Here is a 21,573-nt window from a genome sequence, read left to right as displayed (position 1 = left end):
TTGAATTAGCATCGAAATAAAAACTACGTAGCGGTAAACGAGCCGACATTACTTGAGCGGACATCCGGAGCCGAAAAAAAAATATAGTCATTATACAATTTTTTGAGCTATCAATCTTTTTGAACTCAAAATTGCAAGCCCCCCAAACACACAGGCGAGCGCAAAGGACACTTTTGTGTCACCAAATGACCCAAAATGAGTAGATTGAGCCGATACATTACAGGCCAAACATTTTTCTACCCAAGCAAAATAAAACTGAAAGAAAAGAAACGAAACACAGAGGCAATGCTGAGCCTCGCACCACTTCTGCTACCACATAAAAATATAAATGCAAGCTAATAGAGAGGAAACAAGCCAAAAAGTTCAAAAAAAAAACAAATGAAAAAATTTTAGAAGCCATAACTAAGAAAACTTGTCTGGAATGATGGACTTAAATGTCTGAGATGATGTTTTTTTTTTCACGGCCAGCGAAAAACACGGCCAGAAACACAATCGACCGCTATAACAGAAAATTCACAAAAAAATTTTGAGCGGCAACTGAGCCGACAAGACAAAACTTGGATAAATTCCAGTAGAACCGAAAGAAGTTGCAAAAAGTTGCTGTCATGAAAAACTTTAAACTACAAATTCTATTGACTTTTAGCATTTTGAGCGATCCGGAGAAAAGCATAAATATGGTGTTTTCCTTGAAACGGCCCAAAAGTAGGTCAATAAGCCGACCGTGCGACCTTATGTCCATAAGCCAACCGGGTGTCCGCTCAAGTAATGTCGGCTCGTTTACGCTACGTATTTTTTGTTTCGATGCTAATTCAACACGCATTTTTCTTAGAATGAACAAATTGACCAAAAGAATCAAGTGACTTTGTTACAAAAAACTAATAAATCGAAGAAGTCTATGTTCTAATTTAATAACGCTAAATGCCAGCACTACACAGAAGCGAATCTTCACTTTGCAAACACTAGCGTGAAAATGACAAAAAGCAGCTCTATAAAGTGCAAAAATAAAAATTGGAAATAAACCTCAAATTAGTAAAAATTCGGCAACCTATGAGATTCGAAACTGCGACCTAGCGATTATGAGTCTCCTTAAATCTCACTCAAATCTCCTTAAGTCATCACTACTTATTATTTAATCGTTTGTCGCAGCATTGACCTTAATAGCAAAGAGGCAATGAACAATTCATAAGTGACAAAAAAATTAAGCCGATTTAGTAAAACTGCATCAATAGGTAAAACTTTTATTTCGCTGGGAAATTCGATGATATAACTCCACTTTCAAAACTTGAAGTCCATCACAGTTTTATCACAGTTATATAAGAGTCTGAACTACGTTTAACGACTTTCAAAAAATTTGTGCGTTTGCAGTATCATTTTTTCATTCTGAGAAAAATGCCAGTGTTGAATTAGCATCGAAATAAAAACTACGTAGCGGTAAACGAGCCGACATTACTTGAGCGGACATCCGGAGCCGAAAAAAAAATAGTCATTATACAATTTTTTGAGCTATCAATCATTTTGAACTCAAAATTGCAAGCCCCCCAAACACACAGGCGAGCGCAAAGGACACTTTTGTGCCACCAAATGACCCAAAATGAGTAGATTGAGCCGATACATTACAGGCCAAACATTTTTCTACCCAAGCAAAATAAAACTGAAAGAAAAGAAACGAAACACAGAGGCAATGCTGAGCCTCGCACCACTTCTGCTACCACATAAAAATATTAATGCAAGCTAATAGAGAGGAAACAAGCCAAAAAGTCCAAAAAAAACAAATGAAAAAATTTTAGAAGCAATAACTAAGAAAACTTGTCTGGAATGATGGACTTAAATGTCTGAGATGATGTTTTTTTTTCACGGCCAGCGAAAAACACGGCCAGAAACAAAATCGACCGCTATAACAGAAAATTCACAAAAAAATTTTGAGCGGCAACTGAGCCGACAAGACAAAACTTGGATAAATTCCAGTAGAACCGAAAGAAGTTGCAAAAAGTTGCTGTCATGAAAAACTTTAAACTACAAATTCTATTGACTTTTAGCATTTTGAGCGATCCGGAGAAAAGCATAAATATGGTGTTTTCCTTGAAACGGCCCAAAAGTAGGTCAATAAGCCGACCGTGCGACCTTATGTCCATAAGCCAACCGGGTGTCCGCTCAAGTAATGTCGGCTCGTTTACGCTACGTATTTTTTGTTTCGATGCTAATTCAACACGCATTTTTCTTAGAATGAACAAATTGACCAAAAGAATCAAGTGACTTTGTTACAAAAAACTAATAAATCGAAGAAGTCTATGTTCTAATTTAATAACGCTAATTGCCAGCACTACACAGAAGCGAATCTTCACTTTGCAAACACTAGCGTGAAAATGACAAAAAGCAGCTCTATAAAGTGCAAAAATAAAAATTAGAAATAAACCTCAAATTAGTAAAAATTCGGCAACCTATGAGATTCGAAACTGCGACCTAGCGATTATGAGTCTCCTTAAATCTCACTCAAATCTCCTTAAGTCATCACTACTTATTATTTAATCGTTTGTCGCAGCATTGACCTTAATAGCAAAGAGGCAATGAACAATTCATAAGTGACAAAAAATTAAGCCGATTTAGTAAAACTGCATCAATAGGTAAAACTTTTATTTCGCTGGGAAATTCGATGATATAACTCCACTTTCAAAATTTGAAGTCCATCACAGTTTTATCACAGTTATATAAGAGTCTGAACTACGTTTAACGACTTTTAAAAAATTTGTGCGTTTGCAGTATCATTTTTTCATTCTGAGAAAAATGCCAGTGTTGAATTAGCATCGAAATAAAAACTACGTAGCGGTAAACGAGCCGACATTACTTGAGCGGACATCCGGAGCCGAAAAAAAAAATAGTCATTATACAATTTTTTGAGCTATCAATCATTTTGAACTCAAAATTGCAAGCCCCCCAAACACACAGGCGAGCGCAAAGGACACTTTTGTGCCACCAAATGACCCAAAATGAGTAGATTGAGCCGATACATTTCAGGCCAAACATTTTTCTACCCAAGCAAAATAAAACTGAAAGAAAAGAAACGAAACACAGAGGCAATGCTGAGCCTCGCACCACTTCTGCTACCACATAAAAATATAAATGCAAGCTAATAGAGAGGAAACAAGCCAAAAAGTCCAAAAAAAAAACAAATGAAAAAATTTTAGAAGCCATAACTAAGAAAACTTGTCTGGAATGATGGACTTAAATGTCTGAGATGATGTTTTTTTTTCACGGCCAGCGAAAAACACGGCCAGAAACACAATCGACCGCTATAACAGAAAATTCACAAAAAACTTTTGAGCGGCAACTGAGCCGACAAGACAAAACTTGGATAAATTCCAGTAGAACCGAAAGAAGTTGCAAAAAGTTGCTGTCATGAAAAACTTTAAACTACAAATTCTATTGACTTTTAGCATTTTGAGCGATCCGGAGAAAAGCATAAATATGGTGTTTTCCTTGAAACGGCCCAAAAGTAGGTCAATAAGCCGACCGTGCGACCTTATGTCCATAAGCCAACCGGGTGTCCGCTCAAGTAATGTCGGCTCGTTTACGCTACGTATTTTTTGTTTCGATGCTAATTCAACACGCATTTTTCTTAGAATGAACAAATTGACCAAAAGAATCAAGTGACTTTGTTACAAAAAACTAATAAATCGAAGAAGTCTATGTTCTAATTTAATAACGCTAATTGCCAGCACTACACAGAAGCGAATCTTCACTTTGCAAACACTAGCGTGAAAATGACAAAAAGCAGCTCTATAAAGTGCAAAAATAAAAATTAGAAATAAATCTCAAATTAGTAAAAATTCGGCAACCTATGAGATTCGAAACTGCGACCTAGCGATTATGAGTCTCCTTAAATCTCACTCAAATCTCCTTAAGTCATCACTACTTATTATTTAATCGTTTGTCGCAGCATTGACCTTAATAGCAAAGAGGCAATGAACAATTCATAAGTGACAAAAAATTAAGCCGATTTAGTAAAACTGCATCAATAGGTAAAACTTTTATTTCGCTGGGAAATTCGATGATATAACTCCACTTTCAAAATTTGAAGTCCATCACAGTTTTATCACAGTTATATAAGAGTCTGAACTACGTTTAACGACTTTTAAAAAATTTGTGCGTTTGCAGTATCATTTTTTCATTCTGAGAAAAATGCCAGTGTTGAATTAGCATCGAAATAAAAACTACGTAGCGGTAAACGAGCCGACATTACTTGAGCGGACATCCGGAGCCGAAAAAAAAATAGTCATTATACAATTTTTTGAGCTATCAATCATTTTGAACTCAAAATTGCAAGCCCCCCAAACACACAGGCGAGCGCAAAGGACACTTTTGTGCCACCAAATGACCCAAAATGAGTAGATTGAGCCGATACATTTCAGGCCAAACATTTTTCTACCCAAGCAAAATAAAACTGAAAGAAAAGAAACGAAACACAGAGGCAATGCTGAGCCTCGCACCACTTCTGCTACCACATAAAAATATAAATGCAAGCTAATAGAGAGGAAACAAGCCAAAAAGTCCAAAAAAAAAACAAATGAAAAAATTTTAGAAGCCATAACTAAGAAAACTTGTCTGGAATGATGGACTTAAATGTCTGAGATGATGTTTTTTTTTCACGGCCAGCGAAAAACACGGCCAGAAACACAATCGACCGCTATAACAGAAAATTCACAAAAAACTTTTGAGCGGCAACTGAGCCGACAAGACAAAACTTGGATAAATTCCAGTAGAACCGAAAGAAGTTGCAAAAAGTTGCTGTCATGAAAAACTTTAAACTACAAATTCTATTGACTTTTAGCATTTTGAGCGATCCCGAGAAAAGCATAAATATGGTGTTTTCCTTGAAACGGCCCAAAAGTAGGTCAATAAGCCGACCGTGCGACCTTATGTCCATAAGCCAACCGGGTGTCCGCTCAAGTAATGTCGGCTCGTTTACGCTACGTATTTTTTGTTTCGATGCTAATTCAACACGCATTTTTCTTAGAATGAACAAATTGACCAAAAGAATCAAGTGACTTTGTTACAAAAAACTAATAAATCGAAGAAGTCTATGTTCTAATTTAATAACGCTAATTGCCAGCACTACACAGAAGCGAATCTTCACTTTGCAAACACTAGCGTGAAAATGACAAAAAGCAGCTCTATAAAGTGCAAAAATAAAAATTAGAAATAAACCTCAAATTAGTAAAAATTCGGCAACCTATGAGATTCGAAACTGCGACCTAGCGATTATGAGTCTCCTTAAATCTCACTCAAATCTCCTTAAGTCATCACTACTTATTATTTAATCGTTTGTCGCAGCATTGACCTTAATAGCAAAGAGGCAATGAACAATTCATAAGTGACAAAAAATTAAGCCGATTTAGTAAAACTGCATCAATAGGTAAAACTTTTATTTCGCTGGGAAATTCGATGATATAACTCCACTTTCAAAATTTGAAGTCCATCACAGTTTTATCACAGTTATATAAGAGTCTGAACTACGTTTAACGACTTTTAAAAAATTTGTGCGTTTGCAGTATCATTTTTTCATTCTGAGAAAAATGCCAGTGTTGAATTAGCATCGAAATAAAAACTACGTAGCGGTAAACGAGCCGACATTACTTGAGCGGACATCCGGAGCCGAAAAAAAAAATAGTCATTATACAATTTTTTGAGCTATCAATCATTTTGAACTCAAAATTGCAAGCCCCCCAAACACACAGGCGAGCGCAAAGGACACTTTTGTGCCACCAAATGACCCAAAATGAGTAGATTGAGCCGATACATTTCAGGCCAAACATTTTTCTACCCAATCAAAATAAAACTGAAAGAAAAGAAACGAAACACAGAGGCAATGCTGAGCCTCGCACCACTTCTGCTACCACATAAAAATATTAATGCAAGCTAATAGAGAGGAAACAAGCCAAAAAGTCCAAAAAAAACAAATGAAAAAATTTTAGAAGCAATAACTAAGAAAACTTGTCTGGAATGATGGACTTAAATGTCTGAGATGATGTTTTTTTTTCACGGCCAGCAAAAAACACGGCCAGAAACAAAATCGACCGCTATAACAGAAAATTCACAAAAAAATTTTGAGCGGCAACTGAGCCGACAAGACAAAACTTGGATAAATTCCAGTAGAACCGAAAGAAGTTGCAAAAAGTTGCTGTCATGAAAAACTTAAACTACAAATTCTATTGACTTTTAGCATTTTGAGCGATCCGGAGAAAAGCATAAATATGGTGTTTTCCTTGAAACGGCCCAAAAGTAGGTCAATAAGCCGACCGTGCGACCTTATGTCCATAAGCCAACCGGGTGTCCGCTCAAGTAATGTCGGCTCGTTTACGCTACGTATTTTTTGTTTCGATGCTAATTCAACACGCATTTTTCTTAGAATGAACAAATTGACCAAAAGAATCAAGTGACTTTGTTACAAAAAACTAATAAATCGAAGAAGTCTATGTTCTAATTTAATAACGCTAATTGCCAGCACTACACAGAAGCGAATCTTCACTTTGCAAACACTAGCGTGAAAATGACAAAAAGCAGCTCTATAAAGTGCAAAAATAAAAATTAGAAATAAACCTCAAATTAGTAAAAATTCGGCAACCTATGAGATTCGAAACTGCGACCTAGCGATTATGAGTCTCCTTAAATCTCCTTAAATCTCACTCAAATCTCCTTAAGTCATCACAACTTACTAATTAATCGTTTGTCGCAGCATTGACCTTAATAGCAAAGAGGCAATGAACAATTCATAAGTGACAAAAAATTAAGCCGATTTAGTAAAACTGCATCAATAGGTCAAACTTTTATTTCGCTGGGAAATTCGTTGATATAACTCCACTTTCAAAACTTGAAGTCCATCACAGTTTTATCACAGTTATATAAGAGTCTGAACTACGTTTAACGACTTTTAAAAAATTTGTGCGTTTGCAGTTTCATTTTTTCATTCTGAGAAAAATGCCAGTGTTGAATTAGCATCGAAATAAAAACTACGTAGCGGTAAACGAGCCGACATTACTTGAGCGGACATCCGGAGCCGAAAAAAATATAGTCATTATACAATTTTTTGAGCTATCAATAATTTTGAACTCAAAATTGTAAGCCCCCCAAACACACACGCGAGCGCAAAGGACACTTTTGTGCCACCAAATGACCCAAAATGAGTAGATTGAGCCGATACATTATAGGCCAAACATTTTTCTACCCAAGCAAAATAAAATTGAAAGAAAAGAAACACAGAGGCAATGCTGAGCCTCGCACCACTTCTGCTACCACATAAAAATATAAATGCAAGCTAATAGAGAGGAAACAAGCCAAAAAGTTCGAAAAAAAAACAAATGAAAAAATTTTAGAAGCCATAACTAAGAAAACTTGTCGGGAATGATGGACTTAAATGTCTGAGATGATGTTTTTTTTCACGGCCAGCGAAAAACACGGCCAGAAACACAATCGACAGCTATAACAGAAAATTCACAAAAAAATTTTGAGCGGCAACTGAGCCGACAAGACAAAACTTGGATAAATTCCAGTAGAACCGAAAGAAGTTGCAAAAAGTTGCTGTCATGAAAAACTTTAAACTACAAATTCTATTGACTTTTAGCATTTTGAGCGATCCGGAGAAAAGCATAAATATGGTGTCTTCCTTGAAACGGCCCAAAAGTAGGTCAATAAGCCGACCGTGCGACCTTATGTCCATTAGCCAACCGGGTGTCCGCTCAAGTAATGTCGGCTCGTTTACGCTACGTATTTTTTGTTTCGATGCTAATTCAACACAGGCATTTTTCTTAGAATGAACAAATTGACCAAAAGAATCAAGTGACTTTGTTACAAAAAACTAATAAATCGAAGAAGTCTATGTTCTAATTTAATAACGCTAATTGCCAGCACTACACAGAAGCGAATCTTCACTTTGCAAACACTAGCGTGAAAATGACAAAAAGCAGTTCTATAAAGAGCAAAAATAAAAATTCGAAATAAACCTCAAATTAGTAAAAATTCGGCAACCTATGAGATTCGAAACTACGACCTAGCGATTATGAGTCTCAAACACTAACCATTCGACCACCGAAGCTAAGTATGCACTAAACTCTAGCCACAAATAAAGCAGAGAACAGATGCTATGCAATTTCCAATGCTACAGTAAATTTCCAAATAAGTGAAGACTTTCAATGAACACTTTTATAAGCGAGTTAGTTCGTAGTAACACACTAGGCTGATCGTGAATACGTTTGTTGCGAGTTAGGTCAGAAAAAAGAAGTTAAGAATAACACACTAGGCTGATCGCAAGTGTAATCACAAACACTGGCCATAAATAAAGCAGAGAACAGATTCTATACAATTGTCAATGCTACAGTGAAATTTCCAAATAAATTAATACTTTTAATGAAGATTTTAGTTGCGAGCTAGGTTAGAAAAGAAGAAGGTTCGTAATAACACGCTAGGTCGAGTGACAATACTTTTAGTTGCGAGTTAGGATAGAAAAAAAAGTTCAGAATAACACACTAGGCTGATCGAAAGTGTAATCACAAACACTAGCCACAAATAAAGTTTTAAAAACATGGTCCAGGCCATACTCGACGTAGTACCTTTCTCATTCAAGACCCAGTCGTTACCTCTCGGCCAAACTAAATGAACATAACCAAATGAGTTGAAAAAGAGTACTGAACGCAATGAAACTCAGACAAAACTGACTTGTTTTTTTTTTCAGAATTCTTCAACTTTTGAAATTCGAAGAAAAAAAAGAAGCTCTTTGATTTGTAGAACAAATAATGATGGACACTTTTAGTTACAGTTAACCCAATTTGAGAAAACTCGATCAATAATCAAAATTCTATTTCACTGGGGTATCTGATGATTAATTTAGTAGAGTAACTCTATAAAATAGTGTTTAAACCGACAATACTAAGGTAGACACTCGTTGAACCGAAAATTAGATCTATATGAAAATTTACATCAAAAATTATTTTACACCGAAAATCTACTGACAGGAAAAGGCATTTTTGCCAGTCATGCGACAACATGAAGCGAAAAAGCCACAATAAAAAAATCCAAAAACTTGAAAAAAGAGTCAGTTGAAAGACAGTTGAAAAAGAGTCAATAAACGAAGAATAAGACTAAATAGACTAAAGAGTCAATAAAGTCAATAGACTAAAAAATAACTCAATTTGAATAAATGTCAAATTTCGAATTTCCAGCAAAAAATGACCTTAAAGCTCTTCGATTTTCAAGAACAATTTATTATTGGCACAGCTTTGATGATAAAATTAACCCAATTTGAAAAAAAAAACTGGATTATTAGCTGGTAAATCAAAAAACTAATTTTGGGTGAAAATATATAAATTCTAGGTTTGAGGGTTCTAGGAATAGAACGAAACTTAAAATGCAATATAGAGCATAGCTAACTGACAGTTGGAAAAGGGTAATGAACGCAAGGAAACCGAAAAAAAAAAATGGTAGCCTTAACGCTGTTTGAATTTGTAGAACAATTTATGATGTACACTTTTTTCTTAAAATTAAATCAAATTGAGGAAACTGGATCAATAGGTTAACCTTTTGTTTTGCTGGGAATTCTCTTAACTAATTTTCAATTTCGAAATTAGAAGTCGATCAGGATTTTTGTGACCTTTACATTTTTGCTGTTCGATAGCGGATTTTGCTCTCCTTTTAACAATGGAAATGCACTGAACTTAAAAATAAATGACAAGTGAAACCGCGAAAAATTAAATTTGAGCGTGAAAAAAAAACAGGAAAAAATCATAAAGACCTATATACGAGTACTTACTACGTTCATTACTCTCAACAAGTCTGTTCTGCTGTGAGTCCTATGAAATACTAAGAAATATGTGAGTCCTATGAGTCCTAAGAGTACTGTGCACAACGTTTTTAACAAAAAAGAGCCTTGCGTTCTTGCCAGTCTAGAGAATCGAATTGTTTACGCTCACGAAAAGTTTGATTCGTCTAATTTGTTTTGTAGCAAACCTAAAAACGTTTGATCTACCTACATTTATCTTTTTTTTTGCTTGGATTGACGTACTGATGGGTTCAGTGAAATTTTAAGACTTTTTCCTGAAAAAAAACAAAGAAAAACAGCAAGACCTATATAAGATTCCTCACTACGTTCATTACTCTTAACAAGAGATCTCGCCATAATCAGATCAAACTTTAATTTCGAGGAACCAAAAAAAAATTGACCGTACTACTTTCAAATGCACTTCGTTCAATGCCTTTAAAAATTCTCGCTTAAGCCAAGACAAAAACTCTAACTTGTCGTCTTCTGATTGTTTGGTGTCGTCTCTATGTGCAGTTTTATCGCTTTGACTTTCGTCTGATTTGTTTGCCACTTTCATGTTCTGTTCCAGTTGCTCATGCAATTTCAGGGCTGGCTCATTTAACTCCTAAACAAATCAGACAGGTTGAATCACTTTCTCCTTGCAATTGTGCAAACATTGGTGACTGATTTTATCCCATACACAATATATTTTTGAAAGAGGCTTCAATTCACTCATCTAAATATTACTTCGAATTTTGAAGTATCAGAGAATATTCGCTTAAACTGAAGTCGTTAGTATAATATACCGTATCTGGCGGACGGATAATACGGGTATATTCTCACTTAGTATAATCCGAGCTGTTCAATTGGCAGTATTAATTATCGCTACTGGCTATCAATTGCTATTGTTATTGAATTCATGTTTTTTATTAAGATCTGTCTCGAGCAGTTAAGACCTATCTTAGTGTGAAGGATGCAGGCTTCGCTTCTTAGCTTCTGAGATTTCGCTTAGTCGATCGGCGCATGTAAGAGCATGATTGGAATAAGTTATTGATTTGATTTCTCTTCAATTGATTTCTGGCTCGGTATAAGATTCCAATGATTGGTATTAATTACCATCAATGTTTACATACTTAAATAAATATGACGCAGCTCTATTTTAACATCAAGGTGAAATATGTAATTTATCAGGTTCAAATGGTGAATTAGTATGAATGATATCATGAAGGGATGTCAGACAAACTCACAAGAAGAAGTCTTCCCGGGTAGTTGAGTTTTTTGGTTAAATACAATTAAAATAATTCACATAAAATTTGTACAACCACTTTATTAACTTTATTCAAGGACATCTATGAATATATCTGAGGTTCTATCACAACAATTTAAATACTTTCAATTATTAAGAAGCACATGGTGTTAATTCAAGGTACACAATGAGAGGTAACATAAAAATTAACTTTAAAGGGGAATAATTTTTAAAGGCCACCCTGAGTCGGGGTTTGGAAGTTAAAGTGATAGATGAATAAGGTCAGATTAATGATATCATGATGTATTTAGTTGTCAACTGTAGAATTTGGCACGGCAAGTATTGTCGCGTGGAGCAGTTGGCTAGTATTGCTCGTTGTTCGTTCAGGTAGTCTCTCTCGTATCGCTGTCTTCGTTCGTTGTCGGTTGGATGTCATTGCTTTTGCTCCAAGGATGCTGAATTTTTCTTGTTTATTTGAGGATGAGGCGGTTTGATTCTTTTCGTTGCCTCATTAATATTGAACTGGGTTCCAACAACTGAACAGTGCTCTGTTTTGTCGAAAAATTCACGATTTTATTTTCGAAATTGACAGCTAGTAAAGCAATTTGTACGAATTTATTAGTTGTACTGTTGTTTTCAGATATCATCTGATAGTTGAGAAGTGTTCTCATTTTCGTCCTTTGGGTGTTTTGGTGGCCTGACGCCTCCTTCTTCCTCCTCTGGTGGCCTGACGCCCTGAAAGGTGACGATAGCCTTCCTTTTTTTTGTAAAACTTTTTCAACGAAGTTTTTGCATTTTGTCGCAATCACCGTCTTTTTGTGCAGTATCTGGCTTTTGTTTTGCGTTTTCATTTCTTCTATAGACGTTGCACTTCACTCTTACAAGCGTTTCCAGGTAATTGCTGGCTCGCCTGAGCAAAATTTGGCGTCAAGATGATTTATTGATGATAAATTCGGATTTTTCATCAATTTTTTTCCTGGGGCTTATTGTGCTTTCACTGTTTCGGAGAAGTTGTTGAGTATCTCTGAAAGCCTTTCAAGGTTGTCTTAACTATTCCATTGGATGTTTTCGGGCTCATTTGGGAGTTTTCTGTTCGCAATTCTGAAAATTTATCACTCGAAATGTGTTTTTCTTGTTTCTCCTATCTTAATACATGATTTGAATTTGATTTATATCTCCAAAAAGTGGTTTGCTAGTGAACTCATTTCTTGCAGGTTGCTCATTAGTGGTTTGAAGATCACTGAGCACAAAAATTTCAGTTTTCCTCCCACTCGTTATTTAGGGGAGCAAAAAAAAATTTTTTTCGTAATGCTTAAACATGGGCAACAGGTGGATTTTTCGAGATCTCGTGAAGTTGTAGTCTGCTAGTAGACCCACTTCGTACATTTGTCCAGATAGGCGTTGAGATATGATTTAAGGGTTCGAAACCGTTTTTGTTCGTGCGTAGTGACTATGGTGTCAGTTTTTCGGGAAATTTCGAGGTTAAAAAAACCGAGTCTCGAAATATCTACTTTTCTTCGTTTCAAAGTCGTTGTTTCTTGACTTCGATGGCATCAATTCTCTGAATTTAGCGCTAGTAAGGATAACCATGCATGTTGGAACAATATTTAGCGATCTAAGATTTTGTCGTTAAACATAAAGGAAGATTTTGATGTCCGTTTTTTCGAAAACATCGCTGATAAGACTGAAAACTCTACTTTCTTTCAATTTATCGAGTCCACATCCAAACTTTGGTAGGGCAATCTGTTGTATGCCTTTCTGAAGGAGGTGCTTCTTCATGCAATTGAGACTTCGTGACAAATTGTAGTAGGTTAATTTTTCGAAAAATGAGATTTTGTAACTAAATTGAAAATTGGACTTGTTATTCCAAGGCAAAGAAACTGCAACTGATGATTCAACTATTGGTGTTTCAAGGCTTTGTAGGGTTTTACTGATGTATGGATAGGCGCTGCTGATTTGTCGTGCTACTCCCTTTGTCATTTTGAAGTCACTTGAGACAAAGTGAGCTATAGAGCCCGGAAACTGCAAAACATTTCCAGGTCCGACAAAGATATTTGGTTCATCGTAGATTGAATTCACCGAATCTTGGTTGCTGCCAGGTCCGTCTTTACGTTTAGTCAGTTGTTTTTCCGTTGTCTTTGAATATAAACATTTTCTTTTCAGGTGGAGGGAAAGATTCATTTACCTCTTCCACTTTCTTCTGTATTTTTGTTCGATTCTCGTTCTGAGTTGATCTTGGACTAAATGTTAGAGGAGCAACTTCGTGTCCGTCTACGGTGCGTAGGGCTTGCCTTCGAGGTTGTTTGTGAAGCTTAGGTATAGAAAGATATCGAACATCGTTACTGAATCTAATTTGTGCGTGAATTCTATTTCGAGCTTCAGCTGCTGCTTTTCGTCTAACAACTGGCTGTGGTTCTTGGAACAATTCTTCAAGATTGTATCCTTCGGGGTCAAAGTCCCTATTGATAACTCCTGCCGGTTTATTAATGTAACCCATAGGCTGTGCTGCTGGTAGTTCCGCGAGTGGTAGCTCCGGTATATATACGGCTTTGGGAGGTAGATCTGGCACTGGTGGTATGGCTGGTACCGGTGGTGGTGCCATAATTGGTGCTACTGGTATGGGTGCTGCGGCTAGAGGTAATCCGAGAGGTACTGACAGTCGGACTCGTGCAGGTGAAATCGGATCATTGTTTTGTCCGCAGCTCTCGGGTTGGAACAATTCTTCAAGATTGTATCCTTCGGGGTCAGAGTCCCTATTGATAACTCCTGCCGGTTTATTAATGTAACCCATAGGCTGTGCTGCTGGTAGTTCCGCGAGTGGTAGCTCCGGTATATATACGGCTTCGGGAGGTGGATCTGGCACTGGTGGTATGGCTGGTACCGGGACAGGTGATGTTGCCATAATTGGTGCTACTGGTATGGGTGCTGCGGCTAAAGGTAATCCGAGAGGTCCTGACAATCGGACTCGTGCAGGTGAAATCAGGTCATTGTTTTGTCCGCTGCTCTAAGCGTCTTGGTAAGTAATCGTCGAAAAGTCCTGGTTCAATTCGATGTTTCCCGAGTGATGGAAACTTCGCTGGATTTATTGGTTCGACATCGTCTGGTTGATGTTATGGGTCAACGGCTCTGAGACGAATTTGGTGTACGCATTGAGTGTAGGTTGTTCCAACTTTCCGAATTAAATAGTTCGAATTTGTCAACACTTTCTCAATTCTGTACAGAGGTATCCAGACTTGCATTGATTTGCTTCCAAAGTCTGACTGCGTAGTCAACAGAGGATTTAGCAGGAGACAAAATGAGTGGACTTTGAGTGGCTGTGCAAGTGCTTTTCGGTCGTAATATCCTCTATATTTATGGTATGAAGAGATCAAATTCTTTTTCGCTTCTTTGAACTTTTCGAGCATCGCATCTTGCATTGCCGTAACTTGCTGTTACTACTTCCATTGCTTTTGTTGAAAAGCAAAGATCAAGTGGTTTCGTCGGTTCTCTTCCATGAAAAATTGAGATTGGGCAGCATCCAATTGATGAAGAGTATGAAGTATTGTGGATGAAGGTAGCCAACGGGACATTTTGTGCCAGTCTGATCATTGTTCACTAGTGTTCGGCTTTAGGATTCTTTTAAGTGGTCTATGAGATCGTTCGACCAGGGCTATGGTCTGCTGATGTTTCAGAGTCGCATGGTTAATTTGAATTTCGAGCAAAGTCGCTAATTCGTGCATGAGTTCAGACGTGAACGTCTTTCCGAGATCTGCGAGTATTTTTTTCGGTAAGTAACTGCAAGAAGAAAATTTTCGTGAGCTCCCTCGACACTGTATCGGCGCTCGCATTTGTCAGTGGTGCTGAAACAAGTATTTTGAGAAAACATCGATTCCAGTTAGAACAAATTTATACACTGGTGACTTCAGTAGTCCAACTATGTCAATTTGCATCATGTCTCCTGGAAAGCATTGTAATGAAAAGATTGGCTTATTTGGTATTTCGCAGATGCTCTTTTGAGTTGCAAGCACGTTAAACAGTTCTTGATTGTGTTAGTTAGGAATTCGGTGAATCCTGGGAGGTAGAATCGTTCTCGAAACTCTTCTGTGGTTCTCGTCATTCCCAGATGTCCACCTGTTCGAGAGTTGTGACGTCGATACACAACCTCGATCCAAAGGTGTTTTGGCAAGCAGTATTGCTTGTATTTCACTTGTCCAGTGTCGTCGTAGAAGTTTCGATAAAGTATATCTTCTTCTATTATCAGCCGATTGAATTGTGTGGCATACTGTTTTCGTATGTGAGATTGCGAATTTGTTCATTACGTTTCCAGGTCTTCACTTCCTCTATGTCGGGGTCTTTTTCTTGCTCGTTTTTCAAGTCGAGCACTCCGTGACTCATATTCAGGTCATAAAATACATCTGCAGGATCCGGGTATTGGACTGCTGCTATAATTGGTCTTGATATTCGAACAAACGTCTGCGGTATTAGAGTGTCTTGATCTTCTTGAACAATTAGCTCACGTAGACAGGTTTCATATAAATCGAGTTTTTGCAAATGAGTTTTTAATGATTCATCGATTTGTTCCGTTTGGGTTTCAGGGAATGCGTCATTCACTGTTTGTACTAGATTTAGTGATGCGTCGGGTACTTTCGCTGTTGTGTCGATCTGTATCTCTCGTATTGGTATTTTGTCTGTCAATTTCAGTGATAGTGAGGCTGATGGGTTAGTCTGCATTCGAGACAAAAAATCTGCTGCATAATTTTCTTTTCCAGGTATATGCGCGATGATGATGTTGAATGCCATGACACGATCCAAGAAGTTCCAGACCGAAGCTTGAAAGAATTGTGTTAGGCTTCTATTATCAGTTAGAATGATCACTGGCTTTGATGATCCCCAGATGAAGTGAGAGAAATGATCTAAAGCAAAGTACAAAGCTAAGAATTCTTTGTAATAAATAGAGAACTTCAGTTGTGCAGTGTTGAAGAGTCTTAAACCAAAAGACACTAGTGCATACGTTTTCTTTTCACGTTTGTTTTCAGTTTTCACAAAGTCTTCAACCATTAGCACAAAACCGGGTCCATGATAGCTTGCATCACATAGTATTACGTATTGTAATCCTGGTTTTGGCAATCGCAATGTTATACTCGTTACTTGGATTAAATCGTGTTTTAGTACTTCGAGGCTTATATGGTGTTCATCATCGGTTTGAAATGGAATGTCTTTCCTGAGGAGACGGTAAAATGGTATCAACTTTCACCTAAACTTGGCATATAATTCCGAAAGAATTGCACAAATCCGATTAGTCGTTTAACCTGTTTTACAGTTTGTGTCATTTTGATTTTCTTTAGGAAAGTTGAAGTTTTCTCTTGTTCAGGCGACACTCCTGCTGGTGTTATTAGTTTACCAAGGAATTTCATTCGTTGAGTTCCAATTTCACATTTATTTGGCGACAGTTTTAGTCGTGACTTCCGTACACATTCAAAGATTTTCGAAAAGGTCGGTATTAGATTTCGAAAATGTCGCGATTGTCGCCATATAATATACCGTATCTGGCGGATGGATAATACGGGTATATTCTCACTTGGTATAATCCGAGCTGTTCAATTGGCAGTATTAATTATCGCTACTGGCTATCGATTGCTATTGTTATTGAATTCATGTTTTTTTTTATTAAGATCTGTCTCGAGCGGTTAAAACCTATCTTACTGTGAAGGATGCAGGCTTCGCTTCTTAGCTTCTGAGATTTCGCTTGGTCGATCGGCGCAAGTAAGAGCATGATTGGAATAATTTATTGATTTGATTTCTCAATTGATTTCTGGCTCGGTATAAGATTCCAATGATTGGTATTAATTACCATCAATGTTTACATAGTTAAATAAATATGACGCAGCTCTATTTTAACATCAAGGTGAATTCTGTAATTTATTAGGTTCAAATGGTGAATTATTATGAATGACATCATGAAGGGATGTCAGAGTTCGAAACTGTTGATTTCAAAGAAAAAGCAGTTCCGGAAATCTTTAGCGGAAATTAAGTTGCAAAATGCAGCTTTGGAAGTAGAGTTCCAATTTCACATTTATTTGGCGACATTTTTAGTCGTGACTTCCTTACACATTCAAAGATTTTCGAAAGGGTCGGTATTAGTTCATCAAAATTATTCACTGCACTTCCTATGTCATCCATGAAATTTGTACATAAATCCGCTGCTAAGCATGGATCAAGGTAGTGACGTATGAACGAACTGAAAACTGTTACCGATTTGCTTAGACCTTGAGCCAGGAATTTGTATGCGTAAGTTCGTGAACCGAAGTTAAATACCATAAGTTGGATTGAAAGGTCATCTGCCATTTGTACACAGTGGTATGCTTGTGAGCAATCAAGTTTGATAAACAAACTCTTTCCTGCGAAGTGCTTCGAAGCATCGGCATGTTTGAGATCGGAAAGTTGCTGTTGATATTCTTTAGTGAATGGTTTATCCTTCTGAGGTCAAACAACATCCGCATTTTACCTGATGGCTTTCGATTCGCAAACAATGGACTGCTGTATTTGGAATATGATAATGTTGTTATAAGTCCATGATAATGCATGAGGGCAAGTTCCACTGTCAATTCGTGTCGCAAATTTATCGGCGTAGAAGGTCCTTCTGTGTACAAAGTTCTTGAGTGTTCCGGTTTGAGTTTGATTTTGAGGTCGGAATTGTATCCCACATTGAATCTATGTCTTCTGCGCTTTCCAACTACTTCTGCACTTTCCAACTACTTCTGCGCTTTCGTCCTCGGCTACCTCGTTGCTGTTTATACCAGTTACTTTGATTCTGTTGATATTCTGGTTGCTGATGTTCTGGTTTTTTTTTGCGGAGGCGGGTTCGACTGTTTCTTCGACTGCTCATTAATTTGTGATCGCATTTCATTGAGCTGCTTCTCAATTTGTTCCTGATTTGTGGACAATGTTGTGATAGCGCTTATTTATTTTTCTGAGACTTGGTCTTTTTTTCGTTGAATCCGTCTTCCGGGTAATCTTCTTTTCGGCAAACCTCTCGAATCATGATTTGATTTTTTGTCATGTTACACAATTCTTGGACTGTGGTAGCTGGTGGTTGTTCCATTAGTTTCGATCGCAGCCAGCCTGGCATTCCTTTGATGAACAATAGTTTCAGTTGCTAATTCCAATTGTCGTTTACAGCATCAATCCGTTCTTGTCGTTGGGCAGTTTCCCCGATGAAATCGTACTGTGTCTGCGACAAGTGCTGCTCCATTTGATGTACCATCTGTTGGAATGACAGCTGGCAGATCTGGGGTCGGGTATGCTCATTGAGCGTTTTTTGTCAGGTTCACCAGAAAGTTCAGGGGTGAATCTGTTTTCGAATCGAAACGTAGCTGTTTTAACTTTAGGACGTGAAATTCTTGAAGCTGCGGAATGCAATAGTGATCCCTTAGGGCTGTGAGACTGTTTTCTACGTTCTCTCTGGTTGCTGCTGGTAGTGTCTGGTAGAATCGTAGGGCCGCTTCCCGTAGGTGTAATTCCAAGAATCTCGTTTGCTGGCCAGGATCGATTGCGGCTACTCCGATGTATCCTCGGAACAATTATTCAAACTGCTGAAAGTATTCTTTGTCCGTTCCTCCATAAGGTTCGACCGAAATTTGCGCATGTGCCATCTAATTACGGTTAAATGAGTATCAGTTTTTGATACAATTGATGATAAAGCACAGCACTTAGTCGATTTAATGGGGCACAAGAAAATAGTCAGGGTTTGCTAATATTTCCGTTACTTCACTTTTGTGGTAGGGGAACTTATTAGTTTCAATATCAATCTACTGCAAATGAGAGTTTTGGGTAATTGTTTTAACTAACTGTTTTGATGTTGAAAACCTATCGTCTACTTCCTTTTCTGCCTTGTCAGTAGCTCACTTGAAAAATCATCTGACTGGAAATAGAAGTAGAGATGTTGTAGGTCACAATCCACATCTGCGTCTGTAGATTGAAGACACTGTCGGACCAAAGATGTTGAAAAGTTGTGTTTGTCTTCTTTTCCTCCCTGTTTCAATTGTTCACTGAAAGTTATTCTGCTACCCACATCTGAGCGTTGCTGTGTGGATCAGGCTGAGTTGAGCTGTTCTGCTTTACCAAAATTCGTTGTCAATGTCTGCTCGAAGGGTGTAGTCTTGGATTGCCGATGACTGTTTTGAATCCATAAGTAGAATTTCCGCGATTGTCACCATATAATATACCATATCTGGCGGATGGATAATACGGGTATATTCTCACTTAATATAATCCGAGCTGTTCAATTGGCAGTAATAATTATCGCTACTGGCTATCGATTGCTATTGTTATTGAATTCATGTTTTTTTTTATTAAGATCTGTCTCGAGCGGTTAAAACCTATCTTACTGTGAAGGATGCAGGCTTCGCTTCTTAGCTTCTGAGATTTCGCTTAGTCGATCGGCGCAAGTAAGAGCATGATTGGAATAATTTATTGATTTGATTTCTCAATTGATTTCTGGCTCGGTATAAGATTCCAATGATTGGTATTAATTACCATCATTGTTTACATAGTTAAGTAAATATGACGCAGCTCTATTTTAACATCAAGGTGAATTATGTAATTTATTAGGTTCAAATGGTGAATTAATATGAATGACATCATGAAGGGATGTCATAGTTCGAAACTGTTGATTTCAAAGAAAAAGCAGTTCCGGAACTCTTTAGCGGAAATTAAGTTGCAAAACGCAGCTTTGGAAGTAGAAAATTTCATTTAATTAGTTTTAAGTTATTTTCATTGTAATAAACAGCTTCAAAAAGTACCTTGAGCATGCTCCACTCGTAGTGTTGATGTCCTTTAAACTGCTCGCAAATTTCACTCATTTCCTTGGCTGTCCTCTGCCAAAAGGCTAGCATGTTCTGATGGTACACCTCCAAGTCATGAGAGAGCAGATTGCACCTACTAGCTCCAAGAAGGTCTATCTTTTGACACACTGCATATTTGTGACGCTCGAATTTGTCTCGATTGATTTTTACTTGTGCTTGCACCTGCGCCGAAAGAAAACAATCAAAACAATTTCAATTCCACTGAATTACTGAGGTATTTGGTAGTTATGTAAAAAGTTGAGAAATTGTGCTAGAACTTTACCTTGCGAAATCTCTCTAATTGTCTGTATGCGTCTGGGTTCAATTCCTCCGAGACATCTTTCATTCTCATAAGCGTCCCCCTGTACTCTAGTCTCAGGGCCTCCATTTTTTGCACGTTCAAATTCGTATCTGAGATTGCACGGTTCCTGTAATCAAATGAAAATATCAACTCGTTAAACCATTGGAAACCCTAGAACATGAACAAATAGAGCGAAAACAACAGGACAACTGATGACCAGAAAATGGCAAGAAGATGACTAAGCAAAAGACTAGGCAATTGCATTTGAAATCATTAAAAAGAAAAACGTAGGGTGATCAACGATTTCAATCATGTTCACGTACAAAAAGATCGATATTATTCGTTAATAAGTCTTTTTCTCGTTGATCAATGAATAATATCGACATGAGTCATTCGCTAAATCTTATCACCAACAAAAAAAGCAGCTAACCTGAAGGTGTCCAGATCTCCATAAAGTCTGACCAGAGGAACTCTACAAGACAGTCTCTGCTGGCTGGTCTGGCTAAGTTGTTTTCCTATCGCGCTCATCATCTTGCCAGCGGGACTCTTGTCTACTTGCGACTGCTCTTTCAGAAATCGCCCCAGTTTGTTTTCTTCTTGTGACAGTGCTGAAATATACCAGTTTCATTGGCTAAAAATACCCCGGAAAAAAAACCATTTCCAAAACAAGTCGTTTTAATAATTCTATTTGAGACAAGCAAAGCGGAGCTTCGCATCACTTGTGATACAACGCAATCGAAGCTTTAGAAACTAGCGAAAACAAAATGAGACGGAAACAATTAAGTCTAAAAAAAATATATTAGACACAGGCGATGCGCGGAGCAGGCAATACAACTCAAGCTATCAAATATGATTAAATCGACACAGAGGCGAAGTTGCACTTCGCATACACAAGCAAACATATGACCGATAACGCTACTGGGAAAAACTGAATGAGTAAAATTTTGAGACTACAAAATTTCTTAAGTGACGCACGCCAATTATGAGTCTACATAATTGATAAGTGACGCAAGCCAACTTTGACGCATTAGCAGTACCAGTCAGTTTGAAAACAAAAATTACTTAGTAATATGCCTCAGTTTATAGATCGGACGCATTTTAGCAAGTATACGAAAAAATTCATTAAAAACATCCGACCCTGTCCAGGTTCGAACATTCTACACTACAGATCCATGATACCTTGAAGCTTAAGTGCTATTTGTAATATAATAGTCTGTGGTTAATACCCTTAGCATTTGCTGTACTTAATAGCTGGTTAGTGGTCAAAATAAACAATTTCAAAATGAACACATTTTGTCGCAACAATCTTTTTTCCAACCTTACTAGCTTTGCTTGTAAATTTTAAAAAATCAGAAAAAAGTTGAAAACAACCACCAGTATTAAATAAATTTTTTGTATTTAGCGAGCAGCCAGCGAGCCG

The 21,573-nt window shown here is 37.4% G+C and overlaps 1 protein-coding gene across 2 annotated transcripts in view; it reads right to left on the bottom strand.

Moving 5' to 3' along the window:
- Nucleotides 1-21,573, bottom strand: part of LOC134845233 (islet cell autoantigen 1-like protein) — a 50,402-nt gene that overhangs the window by 10,152 nt on the left and 18,677 nt on the right. For both annotated transcript variants that reach the window (XM_063862149.1, XM_063862150.1), the window contains exons 5-8: nucleotides 20,584-20,761; nucleotides 20,136-20,280; nucleotides 19,811-20,035; nucleotides 10,279-10,409 (exon numbers count right to left, since the gene is read on the bottom strand). In XM_063862149.1, coding sequence (XP_063718219.1) covers nucleotides 10,279-10,409; nucleotides 19,811-20,035; nucleotides 20,136-20,280; nucleotides 20,584-20,761 — 679 coding nt within the window. The remainder of the gene's footprint in view (nucleotides 1-10,278; nucleotides 10,410-19,810; nucleotides 20,036-20,135; nucleotides 20,281-20,583; nucleotides 20,762-21,573) is intronic.

The sequence above is a fragment of the Symsagittifera roscoffensis genome, chromosome 4 (genome assembly GCF_963678635.1).
Source record: "Symsagittifera roscoffensis chromosome 4, txSymRosc1.1, whole genome shotgun sequence".
Classification (NCBI taxonomy): domain Eukaryota; kingdom Metazoa; phylum Xenacoelomorpha; order Acoela; family Convolutidae; genus Symsagittifera; species Symsagittifera roscoffensis.
Note: the sequence above shows the minus strand (reverse complement) of the source record. Positions and strands in the feature narration are given on the sequence as shown.